General features: G+C 32.4%; 1 protein-coding gene and 2 non-coding genes across 3 annotated transcripts in view; all 3 read right to left on the bottom strand.

The window, feature by feature from the left end:
• The window catches only part of Smp_123350 (putative g-protein coupled receptor fragment), a gene marked incomplete at its 5' end in the record, with an annotated part of 34,078 nt that extends 17,476 nt beyond the window's left edge, over positions 1-16,602 (bottom strand). The window contains 2 exons of the mRNA XM_018795613.1: positions 3,823-4,196; positions 16,494-16,602. Coding sequence (XP_018649908.1) covers positions 3,823-4,196; positions 16,494-16,602 — 483 coding nt within the window. The remainder of the gene's footprint in view (positions 1-3,822; positions 4,197-16,493) is intronic.
• Positions 8,418-8,484, bottom strand: Smp_tRNA_00857_Pseudo_TTG.1.1. The gene has a single exon. It is a non-coding gene (tRNA).
• A 7,242-nt stretch (positions 16,603-23,844) lies between the features above and the next one.
• Positions 23,845-23,910, bottom strand: Smp_tRNA_00845_Gln_TTG.1.1. The gene has a single exon. It is a non-coding gene (tRNA).
• Positions 23,911-24,777: the final 867 nt, after the last annotated feature.

Here is a 24,777-nt window from a genome sequence, read left to right as displayed (position 1 = left end):
TATATATTGACTGAATACATTGATTTTATGCTTCAGTGTACAGAAAACACTATTCACATTAGATCTAATGAGTACATTAAGCATTTTAATGTATAACAATACAAGCGATTACCTAAATCCAGTTTCCACTACATTTTGATTAACTTAGTTTATAATTTCTGCTCAGTATTATTTTGTTAGTAAATACAAACAGTTCATATGAAAGCACCATTTGAACTTTGATTAAGAAACTACCTAATACTATCTGAACGCTTATCTAAACTCTTTTGTTTTACCGCATTTATTTCACTTACATGAGAATAGAATAACCGATTGATGTTAGATTTTTTAAAAAAAAATTACTCAACATTGCTTCATTTATTAAAGTACATTAATGTGTATATAGTTTTCATAGATAACACTTTATCAATTATCTTCAGAAATGAGCTAGGAGTTTAATGTGGAATATATCTTTATACATTTGTTGTAGTTTATTTTCCAATACGACTTACTGTCAAACCGTTCAAAGAAAATGTGCTCAAAGACTTTTTCAAAAAAGAAAGGAAACAATCAATAAACATCGTCAAAGTTGAAAGTTATAAGTCAGTGTCTGAAAACAAAAAATATATACTCCAGCTGACGAGTCCAAAATAGGACGAAACGCGCGTCCTGGATTCCATTGCTAGCCACTATCCATCTTTGCTTATATTGCTTGTGAATTAAGGTAATATCGAGGCAATACGCACAGTATGCACATATGCCAATAAGAGACTGATCAACTGCAGTTTTAAACATCAATGGGAAGATTCAAACAAACAATATCAAGAGAATTTATATACTCTAGAATTATCGTTTCTTAATATTTTTTTTAAGAGAATTGAATAGGTGTTTTAGTTAAAATTTTCAGGATTTTTCGTGGAAATATAAAAAATTTTGATTTCAATCTTATCTTTCTCAGCATTCCTTGAAAAAGAATTGATAAGTCTATATCAATTGAAACTTCTTTCATTGAAGTGGAAACGGGAATATACATAAAGATATGCATATATAATTAATTGTCAAAGTTATTTACAATACTATCATTAAAATTTATCTTCGTTTTACTTATCTATCTTTCTGTTTCTATGCAGACGAATTCATATTGACCAATAATCAAGTAGCAATCATTATTACTTTTAGTTAATCCTAAGTATTGATCACATTCTTTCAATCGAATTGCAATATGATCACTAGGTCGAGTGAATTAATATCCCAGTACATATTGTTTGGTGTTAAGTATGTATACGAAATCAACAAGACATCCTAGACTTATATTTTATGTTAGCCAACGCTTACCAGAGTATCTGTTTTCAAATCTGATCAAATTATTATTATTTCCTTTAAGATTCAGATAAAGGTTCCATTCTCAGTGTCACAATTAGAGAATTCACTAATGATTGAAGTGAAGTGATTGACTTCCTATTAGACTAGAATATTAACAATAACTAATCATTCATTAGTCACTAATGAAATGTTTAGTCCTTATTAATGATAAATACCAACTAACATATGATTTAAGTCCAAGATTATTTGGCGATTACCTTTAATTATTTAGGGAAAAATCATGTTACTTTTAGGAAGATCTTCATCGTAAACTGGTGTTACCTTTGGACTGAAAGTGGAAAACACAGGTTTATAGTACAGTTAACATTTTATGTGATTGACTTCTTTAGTTTGATTAATCTACAGTTTTCAAACAGATGAGTTTTAAAATTTTGCATCACACTGACATCTACCGAAGTCTTCAGTCAGTGTGATGAACGTCAGTAATAAACATTTATTATCTTATTCAAGTTTTCATAAGCAACACATGTTCTGTGACATAAGATATATTCCGTCGTTGTGTAATGTAACAGGCGTACTAAATGAAGATCAATGAGTGTTGGTATCTGTGACACTATCCATATTAGACTAGAAATGAAGTTTTATCATAAATTGTATATACTTTTAAACATTTAAGCCCTCAAAACCAGTCTTATAAATAAGGACGTGACATTTTTAAAGTGGCCCAGTATATGTGATGTTCATTTTAAAATTAGTACGTTTATATTTTTTCAGCAGTTGAGAACCATTTATTCAGTATTTTCTTAGTTCTAGTAGCCTCTGGAGCTGTATAAAAGTAGTAAAATCAATACATGACAACTGCTTGGTTACGTTTTAATTCAGAATTAGATAATTTTCTTTCAACAGAAAACAATGGGACTAAGTTATAACTGACTTTAAAACAATTGCACTATCCATTTGTTTAACCCTAACGATAAATTTCGAGAGTAAGATCAAAAATATTAGAAAAATAGTAGTCGGTTCAAAGGTTATCGAAATATCAGTTCTATATATCTGGCTATAAACAATTCATGAGTCCAAATGTTTAAAAATAAAGCATGCTGAAAAACAGATTATCTCTGGTTCTAGCCATGTTCGAACTTAAACTAATGTTTGAGAGATTACTAGGTCTCGCTGTTATTAAAAAAGGCAAGACTGAACAAATTACTGACTTTCAAACAATAATAGTCAGTTAATATTATTAGGCGACAGGTTTGAGGAGTGCAGAAGGGGAAATTGTGAAGAATCGTTCATTATCACGGGGTGAATGTGAATCATAAATCTGAATCACTGTTGTTTTACTGTTATTCCATCTCGAAAACGACTTCAGGATGAGTCTGTGGTTTGTTAATGTGAAAAAATAAACAGTCACCTGTGTTATAGCTAAAAAACTATTCATTTTTTTATTATGATCAGGCTAAAGTGTTTTCCTTGTATAGTAATTGAAATTACTTTTTATAATGTACTTAGTATGTTATAGCTAATGGTAATTCAAGTCCTTTAAGGTTTCCGTGAATATTGTCAACAAATCTCTTGTCACTGACTAAGAAAGGTAACTACACATTATTTATATAACATACATCTAATGTGTATTTTTCTTCATCATTATCACTTCGAAAATTGAATATTAAACCTTCAAGGTTAATATTGCCTTAAACTTTTTTATGCAGAGTAAGCCATCTATATACATTTTTTAGTAACATACCATGCTTAACGTCCTAACTTTTCACCAAGTGAAATGAAACGGATCTTTAAATACAATACAATGATCAGGTGAGAGCTATAGTTGATACAATACAACTTTCATTTGTTATTATTAAAGACTTCATCAGTTGACTTAAACAAAATCAAATGGCCTTCATTTTAATGAAAATTTTGGTAATGAAAGTTTTTAGAACTTTGTTTTCATCTTAGTATTTTTAACAATATGTCGACAGAAATTAACACTCAATGTCACTTAAAATTAATCTGTGATTGTTTGATAACAGTTTTATATATGTAACCAAATGGTTGATAGACGAATCGATTTTGTATATCTAACTTTCTTAATAAGTAGTTAAATTTATTTACAAATTTATAAACAAAGATGGATGATGACTAGCAGTGGAATCCAGGACTCGCGTTTCGTCCTATTTTGGGACTCGTCAACTGGATATACCTTCACCGCAGAGTTGATGTTCACTCCTGAATTCCACTATTATCCACTATCAATCTTCGTTTATAAAACTTGTGACTTAAGGTAAATATCGAGGCAGTCCACATAGGATGCACATATGCCAACAAGAGACTGATCAATTGCAATCTTAAACAACAATGGTAAGATACAAGCAAACAATACCAAGTGTATTTCTTGATAACTAATTCAGTATTAAAAAAGTAATTTTTAGAAATTTACGTAGATGAATAAATGAATGTACGTATGTATATTGAAATTTTAATGAATTCAAATAAAGAAATAAATAACTATTAAAATGAACTTACTTTTTGTTTTAATTTTAGTACGATACAAGAATTTAAAATTAGAATGCATGCAAATGGTAGTACATAAGTTGAAAGTAGAACAAATAGTTGATAACTCATACGACTTGATTGAGTTGGAAATTGTTCTCGACAAAATACTTCTTGGTTATAATAATTATTATTATTATTGATATTAAGATAAATTTTAATTAAATCATGAGTAGTTTTACTTGTTGAAGTATATATTTGTGGCATCTCTGTTAAATGATAAGTATTAATTGATATATCTGTAGAAGTAGTGTTAAGTAATGTGATATTATCCGGTAATATGTCATCCCTTGGTGCTGGTATTAATACTTGAAATATAATTATTGGTAAAGCAAATATAATCCCAACTAGAAAAAAAGGATAAAAAAAAGATAAATTGATGGAATGAATATTTTAATGGATGGATTAAAATTCATTTGAGTTTTTATAAAAGGGGTTTTTCGTTCTCAAAGTCATGGAAACAATCCGCTTGTAATAATAAGGTATTGCTTTTTTTTAAATCCTATAGGTATTTACCAACTTGTATCAACATCACGCTAGTTGTTATACTTGTGCAGCCATTTTGAATATCAAAAAAAACCTATTAGACCTAAATGTCTTTTACCTTAAAACCCCTGGTGGTTCTGTTTCGATTTGACTTCATAGAGACCACAGGACATGAGACTGTTAAAGAGAAATTATGAATTGATGAGTTTTTAACTAGCATGATATAATAAATTTGGAGGTAAGTACATAGTAATTAAGTGCTGATCAACTCTTCTAATTAGTTTTAAGGTATTTTTAAATTGTAGATTTCAAAAATATTTTAATCATTCCTAATGATGATACATTTTTGATTCATTGAATGTAAAACTATTTAAGAAATAAATAATCTTTAAAATGAATTAAGAACCATACAATAACAGTCATCATCTGCATATTTCAAAGAGTAATAGAATTAATAAGTTTTTTCTTCAAAGAAAAACACTTCTTACCCGTTAGAATGTTCGTGGGCATAATCAAACTATTCAGTCTTTAAGTGATTATCTATGAACTAATAATGTGCAGTTATTGATCTTGGAAATAATAGTGGTTAACTAAACTTCAGGAGTAGAAGTACGTACTTAATAACTAACTTGTTACTAAAATTTATTGATTAGTCATCGAAATTAAGAAAGATATGCGATTAAATGGATCGTGTTGTTTTATTTATACATTAGTAAGTTACTTGGGATGGTTTAACTTAAAAACAAATTTACTGAGAACCGTAATGGGAAAATATTCACGTCATGTGTTGGTTGATACATTGTTAAGAAAAATGATTCACGGTGCATTTATAGGGAGTTGATTTTACTCATTGTCCAAACTGGAAGTTCTTTAATATAATGGGAGTTTAAAAAAATGAGAATCATTTATCTGTTACTTTTTATCGTAATAAAACCGTAAATGAGGTTGAAAGCTTTAATCATGGTAGATGTAAGAAAATATAGAACTTAATTGATCTAAATAGTTTTAGACTAAACCATGTTAAGAGATGATCATGTTTGTAGTGAAGAGATTGACTAGATAGATGATCTAAGTATCTGGCTTCATACGAGCTAGTAGACTTTTAGTTCTTCACTTAAGATAATTTATCTGTCATGTAACGACGTACAGAAAGGTCGTTGTGGTAAGTTGCTAAAAAATTTTCATCATGGAACGTCTTTGGATTTCATACTTGCGAACAGTTTTTAAGCAACTAACAGTGGTAAACTAATAACTTATATGGGAGTTATATCGATCATTTTTGAATGTAAATGTAATTTTTAAGTCTTTTTATGGTTGATAGCCATCATATAAGTTTGTAACAGAATAATAACTTGAATCTAAAATGCCATTTCGTAGTGTTTAACATACTTTAAAAATGATAGATTATTGAAAAGACCGATTCATAGAAAACTTAAATAGAACGGCAAACTGATGAAAATATTAAGATTTAGGAATCTAATAATTACAAAGTAAATTCTTGTTCCTTCATTAAATTCATTCTATTTCCAAGCATTGAACTAACAGATGACAATGCAGATCAATCTTCTACAATATTCTTCAAAATCTATTAAATTTTAGACAAAATTTTGATTTGTATAAAAGACATCAACGCTAACGAATAATAATTAGAAGTTATGTAATAGATAATCAGTTCATTGCTGATGATATCGAAATTTCCCTGTAAAGTTTAAGTATGCTAGCCAAATGGACATAATTTTTTCTTATTACTATTCGAAATAGAACAGAAATGGTTTTGATGCTTTTGTGGCAGTGTTAACAATGATTTATTTAAAAGTGAAGAACTAATAAGAATTTAAACAGTACATTCTTTCGCGGAACAACGTGAAGACATAATTTAATGATTGACGATCCAATGTGATGGAATAAAATAACCTTAATTAATATGCTAAAAACTTGTTTTACATGATAACGTTTTCATTTCAATCGACGGGGTGAAGAAAATCTGTTGTACAATGTTTATGGACTTTGACATGTGTAGTAAATTTCCACAATTTTTACATTTTATAACTTTAATTGTAGTAGAAATTTTGTAGTAACAAAATTTCTTACTAATTGTAACCACGGTAATAAAATCAGTGAGACGAATATAATATTTCATTAGTTATAGAAATTAGGTAACCATGGTAACCATGGTTTGAAAAAACACGGAAAGAATGTATTTAATTTTTTAAAAGAAAATTTTTATGCTTGGATATGTTTTTCATTCAATATCCTGCGATTTTTGTTTTGTATGCATTAAACACTACTCAACTTTTTACACTTTTCCCAATTTTTCTCAAACATATTAATATCCAGCATAATTTTGACATAGGCTGAGATGATCGGAGCTAAAAGTGGAATCTAGGACTCGTGTTTTGTCTTATTTGGGACTTGTCAGCTGGATTTACTTGCATCCCAAATTTGATGTTCACCTCGGAGCTCAAAACGAAACACGCTTCCTGGATTCTAATGACATTGGACGATGACTGAGCATTATCACGAACTCACTAAAGTTCAATATGTAAAGCATTGTATAGCATCTCAATGGTCTAGAGATTAAACGTTCTCAGAGAGATTTGCTGGTCCTGTGTTCAATGTCAAATGAGGTCATGGATATAAACAGTTGAAGAGTCTCATACCTCTACGAATTAGTCTACCAATACTTTTTGATTGTCACTGAATGTTTCATTTAGATCAGTTAGTAACGTAAAATGTAAAATTCAACTATCTCTGCAAATCACATAATAAAAGGGTTATGAGTTTAATTATAACAACATATTTCTCTTCAGGTAACAGAATAATGTTGAAAGTACTTAGGTAAATAGTCCACTCTTTAGTTAATCTAATCGTTTTCTTTAGTTTCCAAATAAGAGAATTTATATAGATGGACAGAAGTGATTGCTATTTACATAAAGATTGTTTTATAGGGGCCAAGGTCATTTGAATGGTTGATTGTCAAAATATATAACCCTGGCTGTCTTCGTATGCAATAAATCACTCAATCCGCGTTAATGAATAACGGAGTTAAATAAGTCAAATACGTGAATGGATTTTGAATACATATATGTTGAACACTCATTGATCTGGACAGGAAATCAGAGGAATGAAGCGGATGGAAGAGAAAGAAGCAAAAACGACACGAATTGGAGATGGCGGGTAAGGCAGCTCACTTTGACCAAGAGTTAATCGATATTTATAGTCAGATGAAAAACAAGTTACAGACATGTGATGAGTAGGCAAAGAAGTGTACACACACATACGCTCATAGAAAAACAGTCAGGGTTGATAAGTGAATAATTAAAAAGGTCAAAACGCGACTCAAAATGGATTGGTAAATTGGCTTGTCCAGACGCTAGAATAAGGTATATGGGCTTAACATATCAACCAATATATCAATCAACAGTTAAACAAAGCTAAACTAAGAAATTTTCGGGTTTTTTTTGGCTTTAACTGATTACAAATGTCGATTGACTTAAAAAATAACTTGGAAGGTAGATGGGAAGATAGTTCTTAAATGATTGACTGTCTGTACTACACTTCATAACTCTGTTAATATTATAAACTGTTAATTAGTCTTTTATGAGTTACTCAATTAGGCTTCATAAAAGGTTCAAGAACCTGATTTATTTTACTTTTTCCTAAACTGAGTTATTTTAAGTTCAGTTCATACCGAGCTACGAGAACAGTAAACGCTTATTTCTGTAATGTGAACATACCATCAGAGAGCCTTTTTTTCTATGATTATAGACTTTACCCAATTAGAATATGCAAACTATTTTAAATCTACAAGTGAGTTTATTAAAATTATGGTTTTTATTCCATAATTAATTTCATAGAAATATAATGGAATTGTCAAGTTTTACAACATTTCACTGAAGGCATATTCATATATTATTGGTGTGGTCATGAACTCTTATCAACTGAGTTGTCCGGTATATATGTTAACTATCCTATATATAAGTAAGCAAAGATGGATAGTGGTTAGCAATGGAATCCAGGACGCGCGTTTCGTCCTATTTGGGACTCGTCAGCTGGATGTACCTGCATCTCAGAGTTGATGTTCACTCTGTGACTCGAACCCAGTACCTTTCGCTTCAAACGCAATCGCGTTATCCACTTAGCTACTGAGTCCTGATAGCCACTGACTGACCAGTTGCATTCCTAAACATCAGTGGGAAGATTCAAACAAACAATACTTAGTGAATTGATCCTATATATGTTAAATATCAAAACGTTTTGGACTAATTGAAATACAAGTAAGTTTAATCAACAAAGTTAAAAGTACCAAACGAAGCCAATCACTACTGAATTGTCTAACAAGAGTAATTCAAATCTTTTGATTTGATCTAATAAATCACATTTATCTAAAATGATATTTGTAAACAATTTTATAATTATTTTTATTGTTTATTTCAATGGGCAGAAAGTTATTGGACAAACTGATGATTAACAATAAATCATAGTGATTAATTAAATTTAGAAGTAATTAGTCAAAATTTAGTAAACAAGAACACGAGAGGGGACAATCGAATGTATTTAGGCACAAATTACAAACTATCTCACTAAATTCTGATTACCATACAGTGAATAATTAATTTGCAAAACAACAAACAATTGTCTCAATCTTGATTGTTCCTTTTGTAAATATCAGTCCATCTTCCCTGATCTCATTATTCATGCATTTTCTTATTCTTTCCTTATCGATCTTCAGCCAAAATACATTCTATATCCGACCATCACCATATACTACTTATGTGGATATAAGAAGCCCACATCACAAAAAACCTTTACATATTGTACATTAATTGCATCGATGAGATACAAATCAGTTATATATCTATTTAATTCATCCAAAATCAATATCAAACTCATTTTATATACTTTGTTTGCCCTATATTAATGTATTCAAAGGAATTCAGTCAATAGGGTTGAGAAAAGTAAACAGAAATTTGGTAAAGTTGTTTAAACACAGTTTATGTGTATTTAGTCATGAACAGTATTGATTGTAATATAGAACGCATACCTTAGTTTATTTATTTAAATACTTTTAGAAAGTTCTACATGGAGTACCTTATTAGTGATTAGTAAGTGGAATAAATGAGAATTTGGAAGTGTGTTGGTAACTATAAGAAATTATTAAAAAGATGTAGTTTGATTGCTTTTTTGTAGGATATTTATCATAATTCTACTGTATTTTCGTGTCTGCACTGTTAATAATTTATCTACTGACTCCGTCTCCGTATTCATCACACAATTTTTAGGGCGAAGAAATTGTTTTTTTCAAAAACCTCTTATCATAACACAAAGAGACTAGATAGACAGTAATAAATACTTTTTTCATTGTTTGAATTTAGAACACATGTCAGTACATAAGTAACATACAGGAACTAAGCGTATTACAGTTTACAACTAGCGATTACGAAGCAGAATTAGAGTACTGTGTACGGTCAAATAATTCCAGGAACATTACAAATAATGCTAAAGCGTTTGCTTCTTCGTTCCAAAATATAAAATTAAAGTCATTTATTTAATTATCATCTAGTTCAACTAATTTATGTCTATTTTACAAACATTAAGAGTACAGTCTCTATAGTATTATGATCGTCGGTGAAACTATAATTTATGGACGATCTTCAAACGATGCCTAAGTGGTCTTGAGAATGTGCACCTACTTACTAGAGTTAGACGAGAGTTATAAACCTGTATGAAGAATAAGGAATATGATTTACAGTTGGTGATTACGGTTAGGAATAAGAATTAGGGTTTTCTTCACAAATCTAAAATGCCAAAACCTACTTTAAGTAAAAAGATGAACGAATTTCGAGTCAAAAACCAAAACTTATCATCCCAAATCTGATTGGTATGTCCATAAATTATAATCTCGCCTGATTGCGTCTTAATTTTTAGATAATTCTTCTTATATTTAAGAAATAGTATTTTATTTACAACAATATATATATATATCCTGTGTTGAAAATCATGTGATGTTTTCAAGAAATCCAATCCTATTTTGGGAAAACCTTTATGTGGTCTAATACACTTTCTCCACAAAATAAAACGTGTATTATTATTATGTTGTTTTAACTTTGGATGAGTATATTGAAACGAACGAATTTCGTTGAATAATTTAGTAAGCCGGATTTCTGTTTTACCTTAAGTAATGACCTAAGGTCCTGGTTCGAATCCCGCGTGTGGAGCTATGTGTGTGCACTGCTGAGGAGTATCACTCTAGGACGAAACGGCCGTCCAGTGCTTCCTGGGTTTCCATGGTGGTCTAGCTTCCATTGACTCATGATCTCAGCTATATATATATATCGATTTAAATTTACTGGATGGTTGATTTTGTTTGAATTCACACATAAATTTACCAAACTTTTTTTACACATCACCACGTAATGTACAGAAGTCTCTTGTTTGCAATATTAAAGTTGGACATTGTGGGCCATTTGATCGATTAAATCATATTCTCACTTCTTGTTCTCGGCAACACTTTGTCTATCAGATCGCAAATCACTGTTGCAAGTTTTATTTTTTAGTGTGTCGATTATATTTTGGGATATATATCTAGAACATGGGCATGTAGCTATTATACTTGGAATTACAATATTTTTGATCATAAATTTCTAGATTTTTGAACCTTTTTCATACGTATAATTTTAGAACTTTGAAGTAACTCCTGACCGAAGCTTCTTTTCATACGCTGTAATGAAAACTATTGATGTGTTCTGTATTATAATCATTAATCCAACATTCTTCTCATTTAATTTTGCTCGCTTCTGCACATGTATTACTTAACCTAGTTGTAAATCTACTCTTGTTTTGTGAATCGGATCTATACACTGTAAAATAGTTAAGCTTCTAATCAATCATCATAGACTAACTAACAACTGATGAAAAGTAGAGAGATCTCGTTCTAGTATGGATCACTCCAGTTAATCTGGTGTATAACCAGCTACTGATGTTAATCTAAAGTCTTTGATCTTCATTCCCATATTTTACAAATAATATATCTGATTTATTCAAAGCAACTGTTTGTCAAATCATTCATATTATCAAGTTCATTCTTAAACTTCAATGATATAACAAAAAACCAGGTATGAATTGAGTTTTTTTTATTAATATGTAGTCAATAATCATTATTATTATCATTATCATTATAATGAAATGATTGATTAATCTTGGTTGAACCTTGTAAAAAAGAAAAGAAATGAAATGGGTATGTTTAACTATTAAAAATCAGTTATTATTCTTATTGTTTTAAATATTCTATCTTTTCTGAAGGGGTAATTTTATTTTCATGAGTTTATTCTTATTATTTCAAGACACAAGTTGATTTATTAGTGATTCCCATGGAATAATTTACAATTATATGAAATTAAATAAAATGTAACTTGATTTTCCCCTTCTCGGTCCACCCCACCCCCTCTAGAAAAAAAAAAACATATGTTACTGATTGACCTATTTAATTTAAAATTAATTACAATCTATTCACTATAAGTTTCAATTTTTTTTGGTGTGTGATTTTTTTTATATTATTAATAAATTTTTTATTTAAAACAAAAAAAATTTAGGGTCACTAAAACTCATCTGTTTAAATAAATGAAATTAAAACTGGCAGAAAGGTTAATATTATTATTACCATTATTATTATTATTATTATTATTCATATATTGTTTTTTTCGAAAATTAATTAAAAAAATTTTCCTGAAAAAATATAAAGATTATTTATTAATGACAAGTAAAATTAATGGGGGGGAACAATTTCATGATTTCAATTTGTTTAAAAAAATAGTTACTGGTCAAATATAATTGATTTTTCAATAATTTAGAAAATATACTTAGTAATAGCAATAGAATAAAGATAATAGTATTCAATTTAACATGACCTCGTAACTCAACAAGAAAAAATTGTATGTTCATCCATTTGTTGTTATAATTTTAATTATAAATTAATTTTAAATATCAGAAGCGTGGTTTTGTGTAGATTTTAGTAATTTTATATAGTTGGGATCATGAGTCAATTGAAGCTAAATAACCATGAAAAATCTGGAAGCACTGGACGGCCGTTTCGTCCTAGTGTGGAACTTCTCAACAGTGCGCTTCCACGACTAAAGATCTCAACTATATAAAATTACTACAATATCCACAAAACCCTCTTTTGATAATGATCATATGCTCACTAATGACTGGCTCCATGAGGTAGTTCTTGGTGTTCTGGTGAGAAGCAGTAACCAGTAGAGTTCAACCAGGTCAGTTGTGAGATATCAACTCACTGAAGACATTGGTGAATGGTTGCTCAACTTAATGGATCTGTTGAAGTTAGATATTAGCACCGTTGGATGCCGGCTCAGTGGTCTAGTGGTTAAGTACTCTGGCACGAGACTGGTAGGTCCTAGGTTCGAACCTCGCGGGATGGGATCGTGGATGTGCACTGATGAGGAGTCCCATAATAGAACGAAACGGCCGTCCAGTGCTTCCAGGTTTTTCCATGATAGTCTGGCTTCAGTTGACTCATGATCTCAACGATATAATTTTAAATAAACTATTTTAATAAAATGAAATTTTCACAGAATAGTTGAATTCATCAAATGTTCACACATGTTTTGAGCTAATTAGCTGATACTCAAAATAGCTTGTTACATGAAGTCTCTATGAAGTTGGATGTAAAAATAAATACTTACTAATTAGTCTAAAGTGTACTTTTATATTCAGTGTCTCAGGTTTATTGTTTTTGAATAAAACAAGGCACATATATTCAGTTCTTCCTACGTTTGAACATCTAGAATGATACATTACACTAATTCTTAACTTAACTTAATCCCTAATAGAAACAATAGCTCTGAGAAATAACTCAGATAGATATTCATTTTTATGTACCTTCTATAGAAAATATCTAGTATTTTACATTGTTGAGGAGACCCAGAATATTTCTCAAAAAACACCCAGAGGGGCCTTGAAAACTCTGGGAAACGTATTATCTATTCAACATTGAACAGAAGAATCCCAGAAACACCTAGAAAGTGAAGAGTCACGTGCTCAGATAACCGCCTGTTTCTAGCAAATACTAACTTTATGCATATGGACAAACAACGTTTCTTATGGTGACCCCCGAATTCGTGCCTAAGTTGAACCCGAATAGATCACATCGCTATCAGCCACCGATGGAGGGGCTCAATAGAAGACTGTCGCTCATTCTGGAGCACATGTTTAGATTCAGATCATGCTCTAGTGCGAGCACGTATCTGTCTGCATCTTACTGGATGTAGGAAAGACGCTGCAAGGAAGCCTCTTAGGGTTCTACTTAATAATAGGCAAGCTAAGAATATATTTCAGGAACAACTAGAAAAACAGTTAAGCAGCCATGTAAGTTGTGCCCACCCTGAGGCAGCGTGGAATGACATCCGAAAAACTGTAGAAACAGCAATGATATCTGCTAGTACGGTAAACCATAAGGTCAGGGAGAAACAATGGATCTCGGCAGCATCTACCGCACTGATAGATGATCGAAAACTCATCCCACTTGGCTCTGAACATAACGAAGAGCGGAGTCAACTTTAGCGCAGGCTAACAAGAAGTTCACGCAATGATCGCGAACAGTGGTGCGTAGCGAAAGCAAGAGAGATGGAAAAGGCAGTGGGAATAGGTAACAGCAGACAACTGTTCAGACTTGTTAAAGAAACCAGTATTAGGAACCCAACTGCCAGCGAATCTATCTCGGAAAAAGGTGGATATATTATTCATCCTCAATCCAGGAGATTAGATTGATGGGCAGAACACTTTAGGGATCAGTTCAACTGGCCTTCAGCCACACTTCAGTTACCCACGATCCCCAGTCGTCCTGAATGGCAAATTGATGTAGGTCCTCCAACTCTCTACGAGGTTGAAAAAGCTATAAGAAATCTGAAGCGAGGGGGAGCAGCAGGCCCTGATAGATTCACCCCTGAGATTTTTAAAGAAGGTGGTCCAGTACTAGCAGCGAGATTGACTGAGGTCTTAGGTAGAATCTGGGAACTGGACGTAATTCCATCTGACTGGTCCCAATCACTGATTGTACCAGTCTATAAGAAAGGACAAAAGTCCTCTTGTGACAATCACAGAGGGATCAGTTTGACTAATATAGTGTCTAAAATATTAGCTTCAATAATACTTGGACGCCTAACCAATGCTCGTGAAGAGCAGACTAGAGAAAACTAGGCTGGTTTTCGACCTGGACGTGGTTGTATAGACCAGATATTCACTCTACGTCAGGTCCTAGAACATAGACACACATTCATACGTCCCACAATCGTAGTATTTCTTGGCCTTAAGGCGGCATTTGACTCTGTTGATCGTGAGGTTCTATGGCAGTGTTTGTCACTGAAAGGAGTACCAAAGAAGTACATTAACCTTCTAAAGGCTCTCTACTCGAATACAACTGGTCGAGTTAGAGCCTATGGCGAACTGTCATCTGAATTGATTACTTCAAGTGGTGTTCGTCAGGGCTGTCCACTTTCTCCATTCTTGTTTAACTTTACCGTAGACGTGTTTTTAGAAATAACACTTTCTTCATATAAATTTAGAGGGGTTGAACCTCTACCAGGAGATTCACTTGTTGACTTAGAATATACCGATGAATTAATTCTACTTGATGAGGACGCTGACAAAATGCAGAGTCTTCTGACCACTATAAGCAACAATACAGGCATGTTAGGAATGTGATTCTCTCCCTCGAAATGTAAAATGTTACTTCAGGATTGGGTTGCATCGACAACTGAAACAATGATAGGGAGTGAAGTAGTTGAGCGTATCTACCGCTATACTTCATCAGTTGAGATGGCTGGGACATGTGTTACGTATGCCCAACCACCGAATGCCCCGACGTACAATGTTTTATGGTGTAGGAGTAGGTTGGAAGACAACTAAGAGCGGCCAGACCAAAACGTGGCACAAATCCATGAAGTCACTGACAAGTGGACTGAGCCATGTCGATAGGTGTATACTACCTGGTTGAGATCCGCGAAATGATAACAACCGATGGTTAGAGACCTTGAATGACATGGCTCAAAATCGTTGGCGATGGCGACGGTGCATCCATTCTTTGTGTTCTCCCAAATTCCAATCTTCTAAATTCTCCATGTCCCTTTCTTTTTTCTCTTTCCAAATTTATTTCACTGGAATAACATCTTCAAACCCTAATCTTTCGGATTACTGCTTATACTTTTACTATCCCTACCACTATGTAAAATTTCATCTCTGTGCTAATGCGGTATGGTAACTTGAACTGATGTACGTACGGAGTTCTACGTTGTTGCAGACTAACTGACTGAGTCAAAGTTTTTTTTATGAATCTATGAGGTGATTTCCGTGAATATAACTTGTAATCTAAATAAGACTGATAGTTAATTCAGAAAAATGCTAAACAACTTATATTATACACTATGGTAGCTATTACGTTTTAATTAAATCACAGTATTAGTGAGTATTATATCAACTAAATTTGAATGTTTTACATCATCAGCTTATTAACATCTGGTTAGTCTGAGATTCATATATTTGATCAAACTATGTAAGGATTATTAGTTGTACAATTTGATTAGCTGTATCAATGGAGTAGGTATCATTTAGATCTATTTGTTAATTGGTTCATAGGATAAATGAACAGTAATGGTCATGTAATTTATCACTAACAAGTTTAAATTTAATAAATTTTACCGAATAACAGAAAATCTAACTGCCAACTTAATACGTTTATTGTTTTTAAACGGTTATATATTCTCATGTCGTACCAAGTACCTTCGGGAAAATCTATACAATTCAATAAACTTATGGTGGTTTATAGTTTTCATGAATGTATTTCTTATATTTACACTGAAAGACTATTACACATGAAATATTGACAGGCGAATTTAAAAGAAGGTGAGTTTTCAAACCAATCATGATCACAGATGTGTAAACATTATGGATAATATGAATTCTGAAAAAATTCATCTATTCGTTACCGTAGATTTTACTGATCTTAATTATCCTAACTACTTAAACAGTTTAAATTTATAGTAGTAATTAGAACGGGATAAAAGAGATATGATTTAAAATAGCCTATGTAGATATCATAAATATGTACATTAAACATAATCAGAAAATATTATAACATTTCTTACCTAGCCATGCTCCGAGACATACTAATTTAGCTTGCATCTCTGTCATTTTTAAGTTTTGCCACGGTAATACAACAGCTAAAAATCGACTTGTTGTTAGACCAAGTAACATGAAAGCTGATGAAAACACCGTCACCTAATAAAAAACAAAAAAATATTTAGAAAAATGAAATAAATAATGAATTCATAGATTTCGAATCAATTTTTTGATTAACTATTACGTAAAACTACCATATAAATCTAAATATTACTAGAAATTAGAAAAGAAGGTCATTTTAATCTCCAAGTTCATTTCTTGAAATATTTAAAAGAATCACTAAAAAACAATTATCATAGTAGACCTTAGAGAAAGTTACCACTAGTGTAGTTCAATTACATTGACAAAGCGTGAATGTTAGAGTTTGTTCAAACTCTGTTTTTCTATTTTTTTTCATTTTTATGTTTTATTTACAGTTCACTGTGTAATGTAATTTCAGTAATTTTATATAGTTGAGATCATGAGTCAGTTGAAGTTAGAGCACCATGGAAAACCAGGAAACACTGGACGTCCGTTTCGTCTTATTATGGAACTCCTCAGCAGTGCTCATCCACGATCCCGCCTCACGAGATTCCAACCGAGGACCTACCAGTCTCGCGCCAGAGCTCACTAGTGACTGACTTCAAGAGATATTTCCTTGAGTTCTAATGGGAAGCAGTGACCAGTGGAGTTCAACCAAGTCTGTTGTAGAGATATCAACTCACTGAAGACAATAGTGGATGAGTCGCTCAGTTTCGTGGACTGGGTGAAGTTAGACATTAACACCATTGGATGCCGGCCAACTCAGTAGTCTAGAGGTTAAGCTCTTGAGAGCGAGAATGATATGTCCTTGGTTAGAATCTCGCGAGTTCGGGATCGTGGATGCGCACTGCTGTGGAGTCCCACAATAGGACGAAACGGCCTTCCAGTGCTTCTAGGTTTTCCATGGTTGTCTAGTTTCAATTGACTCATGATTTCAACTATGAAAATACTGAAATCTCCACAAAACCACTTCTGAAATATAGTTTTTCATTAAAAATATAACATAATTTAATAAATCAATCGAATCAAAATGTGTATTTTGTTCATAGTTAACTACCAAGTGTTATAACGCCTAGAAACTTAACACTGATATTGTTTAGTTCTTAAATCAATGCCCGTTTAAACTAGAACACCTTAGTTTTGTCACATTAATTACATGTCTATATCAATGTTAAAAAAAATATCCTTAACTAATTATAATTTTTAAAAAGGAAATAATAAACAGCTGTTTTTAAGTTAATTAATAATGAATTCTCACAGTTACCTAATTGTTTTAACAAAATATCCATTATTTAATGAATGTTCTTAAATATAAAGAAAAAAGTGTATATATATATATATATTCATGCAAGACTTGATGTTAGTAACTAAATAAGTTACTTAGACTATACAGTATACTTGACAACAAATTTATCAAAGCAAAGTTAATTACAATCCAATGTATGTTCGTGTATGTATGTATGTATGTATGTATGTGTGTGTATGTGTTAAGTGTCACTTCAATTATTTCATGTAATGAATATGGACATAAGAATAAATGAACTATTTCTAAATTTTCTCATCTTAACTTAATGTCGAAATGTTATCAAATTGATAATAAAAAGTGAAAAAACAGGGTTATCTTAAAAATAGATATTAATAAGTGTTTACATAATGAATAGATTTCTGAAAGTTTCTTAACTTCAATTTGTGCTTTATGTTACTTCAAGCATCATTGATAAACAAGGAGAATCGGATGCAGATGTAAAGGCGAAGATTGACAAAGCAAGGGCAGCATTTCTACAATTGAAGAACATATGGAACTCAGAACAACTCTCAACTAACTTCAAAGTGAGAATCTTCAATACGAATATAAACACAGTCCTACTGTACGGAGCTGAAACGTAAAGAACTACTACATCCATCGTCAAAAAAGTACAAGTATTTATAAACAGTTGTCTACGCAAAATGCTCAACATTCACTGGCCGGATACTATTAGCAACAGCGTTTTATGGGAGAGGACAAACCAGCTTCGAACTGAAGAGGAAATTAGGAAAAGACGTTGGAAATGGATAGGACATACATTGAAGAAATAACCAAACTGCATCACGAGGCAAGCCCTAACATGGAATCCGGAAGGGAAACGGAAAAGAGGAATGCCAATGAACACATTACGCCGGGAAATAGAAGCAGATATGAAAAGGATGAATGTTAACTGGAAAGAACTGGAAAGGATTGCTCAGGACAGGGTTTGATGGAGAATGCTGGTGTGCGGCCTATACTCCTCCAAGAGGGGTAACAGGCGTAAGTAAAGTAAGTTATGATTCTTCAGAAAAACATGCAGTTGATCAAAGAAATTAGTAAAAATGTACAAAAAAAAAATCTAAAATAAAGCGAGAAGAATAGAAACTGTACAATGATATGGATTCATTGTAATTCAAAACGTCTCACCAACTTTGAACGACTTAAATTTACATTAGTGATATTAGTTTAGAAATATTTTCACACACTACAACCTCGCTTTATTTACATCGAATAGTTGAATTCATAGGTCGACTAAAGTTAGATTACCATAGAAAACCTGGAAGCACTTGACATTTCACTCTAGTAAGTGACTTCTCAGCATTAAGCATGTACGATCTCTCTCGCGGGATTTAGATCTATTTATTTATATCTATTTACATCTATTAATGAGTTAGAACGTATGAAAATGTGGGAAATTATTTATCATGTACAAAATTGTTTGTGATTTTTTCACTACAAAACGTAATAATAAACCCTCTCAAGTTACCACTTTGGTTATATGTGGTATGAACGGACAAAAAGGTAACATTATTTAGGTCAATATTTTTAGTGTCAATTCATTAAGAATTCCGGTCAGAATGACAATTGTGAGATTTTGCTGTTTGTGATATTTATATTCTCTGCATCAATTTAGGTGAACTGTATTCAGTGTATGTTTCTCCGGTAACTATACATTTTCCCCTATATATTTGTCATAATTACCTAGAAATTAATGTATAAATGATTGTATTTTGGTCTAATGAACACGGTACTTTGGGTCTTGTTTTTAGAGAGTCAATATATTATCATGTCATCAATCTTTCGTGTCCTTAATTTGCGTTATGCGAATTGAAATGATTCCCGTTTCTAAATATGGGCAGTAAGATTAAGGAATTGCATTGGTTCTAGCATATGCAAGTCAAGTATAAGCAGTAAGAATGTGGACCCAACAAAGTCGATACATAAACAACAGAGACAAAATGCCAGACGTAACTGGGGTAACTTCAGAAATAAAAATGTCAGTGACTTTTAATACCATTCCAAAATAATGGGCAATTTATTTACCAACTAAGTTAGATTAGTCATATAGTTGCAACATTAAGACATAAAATCCTAATTAGAGTTAATATGTGGTTATTACATTACGTTGTCATAACAAGGCGTTTCAGTAGCTGAAGAAATAGATGATGGGTTTAAAATTTGATTTTAGAAAAGTTACACGGAATTACTTACTTACCTACACCTGTCACCCGTCATGGAGGGGCATAGGCCGAACACCAGCATTTTCCATCAAACCCTGTCCTGGGCAATCATTTTCAATTCTTTCCAGTTAAAATTCATCCTTTTCATATCTGCTTCTATTTCCCGGCGTAATGTGTTCATTGGCATTCCTCTTTTCCGTTTCCCTTCCGGATTCCATGTTAGGGCTTGCCTTATTATGCAGTTTGGTTATTTCCTCAATGTATGTCCTATCCACTTCCAACGTCTTTTCCCAACATTTTTTCATTTGAGAGTTGGTTCGTTCGTTGACACAGTAGGCTGTTCCTGATGGTATCCGGCCACTGGACATCAAGTACCTTACGTAGATAATTGTTTATATGTACCTGTCCCTTTTTGATGGTAGTTGTAGTAGTTCACCAATTTTCAGCCCCATGTAGTAGAACTGTCTTGACGTTTGTATTAAAGATTCTCACTTTAAAATTAGTTGACAGTTGTTTTGAGTTCCATATGTTTTTTAATTGTAGGAATGCAGTCCTTGCTTTGCCAATCTTTGCATTTACGTCTGCATCAGATCCTCCTTGTTTATCAAAGATGCTTCTCAGGTACGTGGATGTTTCCCCCTCTTCCATAGTTTCGCCATCAAGTGTGATTGGCTTGGCGCCCATCGTGTTGTATTTGAGGATCTTGCTTTCTTCTATGTGTATGTTGAGGCCTATTGATGCAGAGGCTACTGCTACATTAGTTGTCTTCGTCTGTATTTGTTCGTGTGTATGAGATAGGAGGGCTTGGTCATCTGAGAAGTCCAAATCTTCTAACTGATTCTGAAATGTCCATTGTATTCCGCGCTTCTCCTCAGATGTCGAGGTCTTCATAATCCAGTCAATCACCAGAAGAAAGAGGAAGTAGGAGAGTAGTCAGCCTTGTACGCGGAATCACAGATGCATTTTTTAGTGAGTTGTGTATGAGAGAAGACATACATTTTATACTTTAATAATATTCATGACTGATTAGAAATGTTGACTCCGAGGATAAAAAATTTCAACTTTACAGTAAAAACAACTTTTTCGATTAACTACTCTGACTTTTTAGATTAATTTGGAACCTTAAAAAACATGATTATACTGAGTAATTATGTGGTATTATTTCCTCTACCTGTGAAATAGATACTGTGTAATTTACCTTTCCGAAATTATTGTTGGCCTGTCATTCAGTCCTCTTCCATAGTTATGCCCATATTATAACACTATTATTTTGTGGTCAGGATTTCGCTCTGTGTTCTTGTATGAGGGATTCATAAATTCGAACTGTATAATTAGAAGCTGTTTGATTGCTGGGTTGTTTTCTATTTTGGCTGTTGGATGAGCGAGTGTAGGATATTGCATACTGTACCAGTGGTCATCTAATGCTACTTTCGGCTGTTATCTCACATTTAACATGTCATTAGTTAGCCGAAGGTCATTGGTACCAGATATACATTCTAGGATGGTTAATTAATACTTGAACTAGATCAGTGCAACTGATGACTTATCCTAAGGTTCAGTCTCATCGGATTCAAATACCTTAACAAGAAGATCTGTTTATTTTTCATTTACACGGCAATGTCTTAACTCTATTGATTTTCTTAGTTTTGATTACAGATACCTTAAAGTGAGAAAAATGTTGTTATCGCAAATTTTTCAAATATTCATCTTTTCCTATCCAATTCTAATGAACTCCTATCAACACCTAATAAGTATAGTAAAATTAGAATATTGTACAAATATGCGGTAAATATTCACCATGGTTTCATTTCTAGTGATTTAATTAAATGAAATACCATGGGATTTATTATATTTCTAAGGAAAACGTTCAAGGCTAATCATGATTGTAAACATGGATAAGTTAAAGAAACGGTCAATAACCATTGAAAATGAATAATTATTTACTTTTTAAACAAAAACTTCTTAAAACCAATCTTATAAACATTTCTATGAAAATCGTAGAAAACATCTGATTTTATGACAGGATATTATCATTTATCATCTGAAAGATGTTACTTAAATGACCAAACTAACAACTGAATAACAGAAAGGTCTGCTTGAATATCTGAGCTACCGGTTTCTGTCATCAAGATATTTCAACAAATTATTTGTTTTGATATGTTTCAACACATCATTATGTCAATTAATTACATAACCGATTCAGGCTTGCTTGTGAAATGTTTACTACCTTTCTCTGTACAACTTACAAGAGAGCCTAATCAGAGACATCGTGGTTAGTGGAAATATGCATCGATAAGAATATACATTATTCAGACGTTGATTCGCGAACTACTTACGTCGATCGATCAAGAATTAAGAAAATGAAACTTGTTGAAATACTTTGTGCTGAGAATTCTATATTGCATCAAAAATATAACTCTAAATAAAGCCTTCAATAGTCAAACTATAATTCTGCAATTAGTTGCTTTTGTACATAAATCTAAGTCAGAAAACTGATAAACATTTCCCAGTTTAATTCATTTCATGTAAAAATGTTATTTAACGGTAAAAGAAAGAATGGCCTGTAGCATAGTATCTTCAGATTCCATTACAAGTGTTTAATATAAATGCCGTAGCACAAAACTGTGTGGACATTATTCGGTCAGGTATTAGATATAGGCATGTAGCGAATTAGTTAGACAAATGTAACAATTATATATATATATATATATATATATATATATATATATCCGGTGTCCTCAAACAGTCCGGTTGCTCCATCGTATGATATCGAGAAGAATCCAGAAGATAACCCAACTCATCTATCTGGTTCATTGGAATACTTCATACAACGTGGCAAGAAACGCGATCTTATGAACGAGAAAAACTTAACACTTCTCCGTGGCATCACCGAGTTTCCAGTCAGCCTTACTTAAATACAAAGAAGTTTTCTTGTACAATCTCTAAACATCCCTCAAAGTATTCTAAAAATAATGAAGGTTTTTTCTTTTATCCTGATGTCGTTACTGGTCATTTCGACAATGTCGAACAAACCCTTCTGCGCATCAGAGATAGCCTGCAAGCCCAATTAGATCTAACTAAAGTGGGTTGTGCTTCACAATATATATATAGATTTGAATGTTATATTAGTCAGATAAAATGTGTCAGACACAGAACAGGCATTTGGCTTAGGTTGAGTTGAAATTATCAAAAATTTGTATGATTTATCTGTTCCAGTTATTCACAATAATCTATCGGTTTTTAATGCTTCATTCTTTCAACCTGTATGTTTCTAACTAATAACTCATCGGTAAATTCGATTGTTTAAACCAAATTTTAAATCTAAGTGGACTAGAAAGCTTGAGTGTTCAAAGTTAGTATATATTCGCGTCGCCGATAATCTTTGGTAAGATTAAATACAACGAGTGGTCGATATTTTCATCATAGTAACATCATGTTGAAATCGGTTGGTCATCTAATTTATACTGAAGTTGTTAATTAGAAACAGTCTAAATTTAATTAGTCGCCTCGGCTACATGTTTATTAATTCTCATTAGCAAGACTTATTTTCGCCATTTCATTAAATCCATTAGTCTGTTTTAAAATGCGTAACATGTTCATTAACACCTGATGGAGTAAGAAGTAAAATCAATGAATCTTTCCTAATAATAGTTCTAGTTTAAAAAGACACGATTTTATAGTTTTCGACCTTAGTTAAGGGAGCATTATTTACAACTTTTTACCATATATGGTAAGCAGAGATGGATAGTGGCTAGCAGTGGAATCCAGGAAGCGCGTTTCGTCCTATTTGGGACTCGTCAGCTGTACTTACCTGCATCTCAGAGTTGATGTTCACTCTGGGACTCGAACCCAGTACCCTCGCTTCAAACGCCATCGCGTTATCCACTCGGCCACTGAGTCCTGATAGCCACTTGCTTGTGCGATACCATATACTTTATAAGTCATATAGGTTATCATTTAGCTAGTTGAGATACAATGTACCTTCTGCAAGAACATATTATAGCAACTATCCTACACCCAATTTCGATATGGTTAATTTTGGTTAAGCCCTTTTATTAACTTACTTAACAAACATTGTCATTCGGATAGTAACAATTTGCATATTTGTTTGCACTGTTATGATCACTAGAGCACATGACAGACTCTAGTAGCCAAAACGTTGATTACTTAAGTATCATTCGATGATTCATCCTCCTCCCCATATAAGTATGCACTCAAATCCTATTATTAGCTTTCGTTTTGTCTTGCTGCACCCTTATACAATTTGACTATAAATTTGCCTATGTAATTGCTCTCGATTGCTCGCTGACACTTACTCATGTGCTTGTAGCTTTGTGGCCTGCGTCATTTGATAATAAACTGTAGTTGCCGCTTCTCTTTGCCTCCTGATATTGTGCACCGTTGAGATTTGTATTATAACGGTCATCGAGGTGAAAGATTAGCGAAGCATTATACTACAATATTTATATTGATCTATTAGTGTGTAGTGATAATTAAACTTTAGTTTTTAAAAAATTCTTTTAACACTGTGAACCCGAAAAACATGATAATAAATATTATTTGGTGATTTATTTGTTTACAACATTAGTTTCCTTTCGATACAGCTCTTAGAGCTGAGTAAAGTTTAGTAGTCACGGGACTTGATTTGATGCCAACTAATTTGGTTTAGAAATCAATTATAAAATATCTTCATAGTTGAAAGCATGAGTCAATTGAAGCTAGACCACTATGGAAAACCTGGGAGCACTGGACGGCCGTTTCGTC

This window comes from Schistosoma mansoni, chromosome 2, assembly GCF_000237925.1.
Source record: "Schistosoma mansoni strain Puerto Rico chromosome 2, complete genome".
Taxonomy (NCBI): domain Eukaryota; kingdom Metazoa; phylum Platyhelminthes; class Trematoda; order Strigeidida; family Schistosomatidae; genus Schistosoma; species Schistosoma mansoni.
This window is presented reverse-complemented; position numbering and strand designations above follow the sequence as displayed.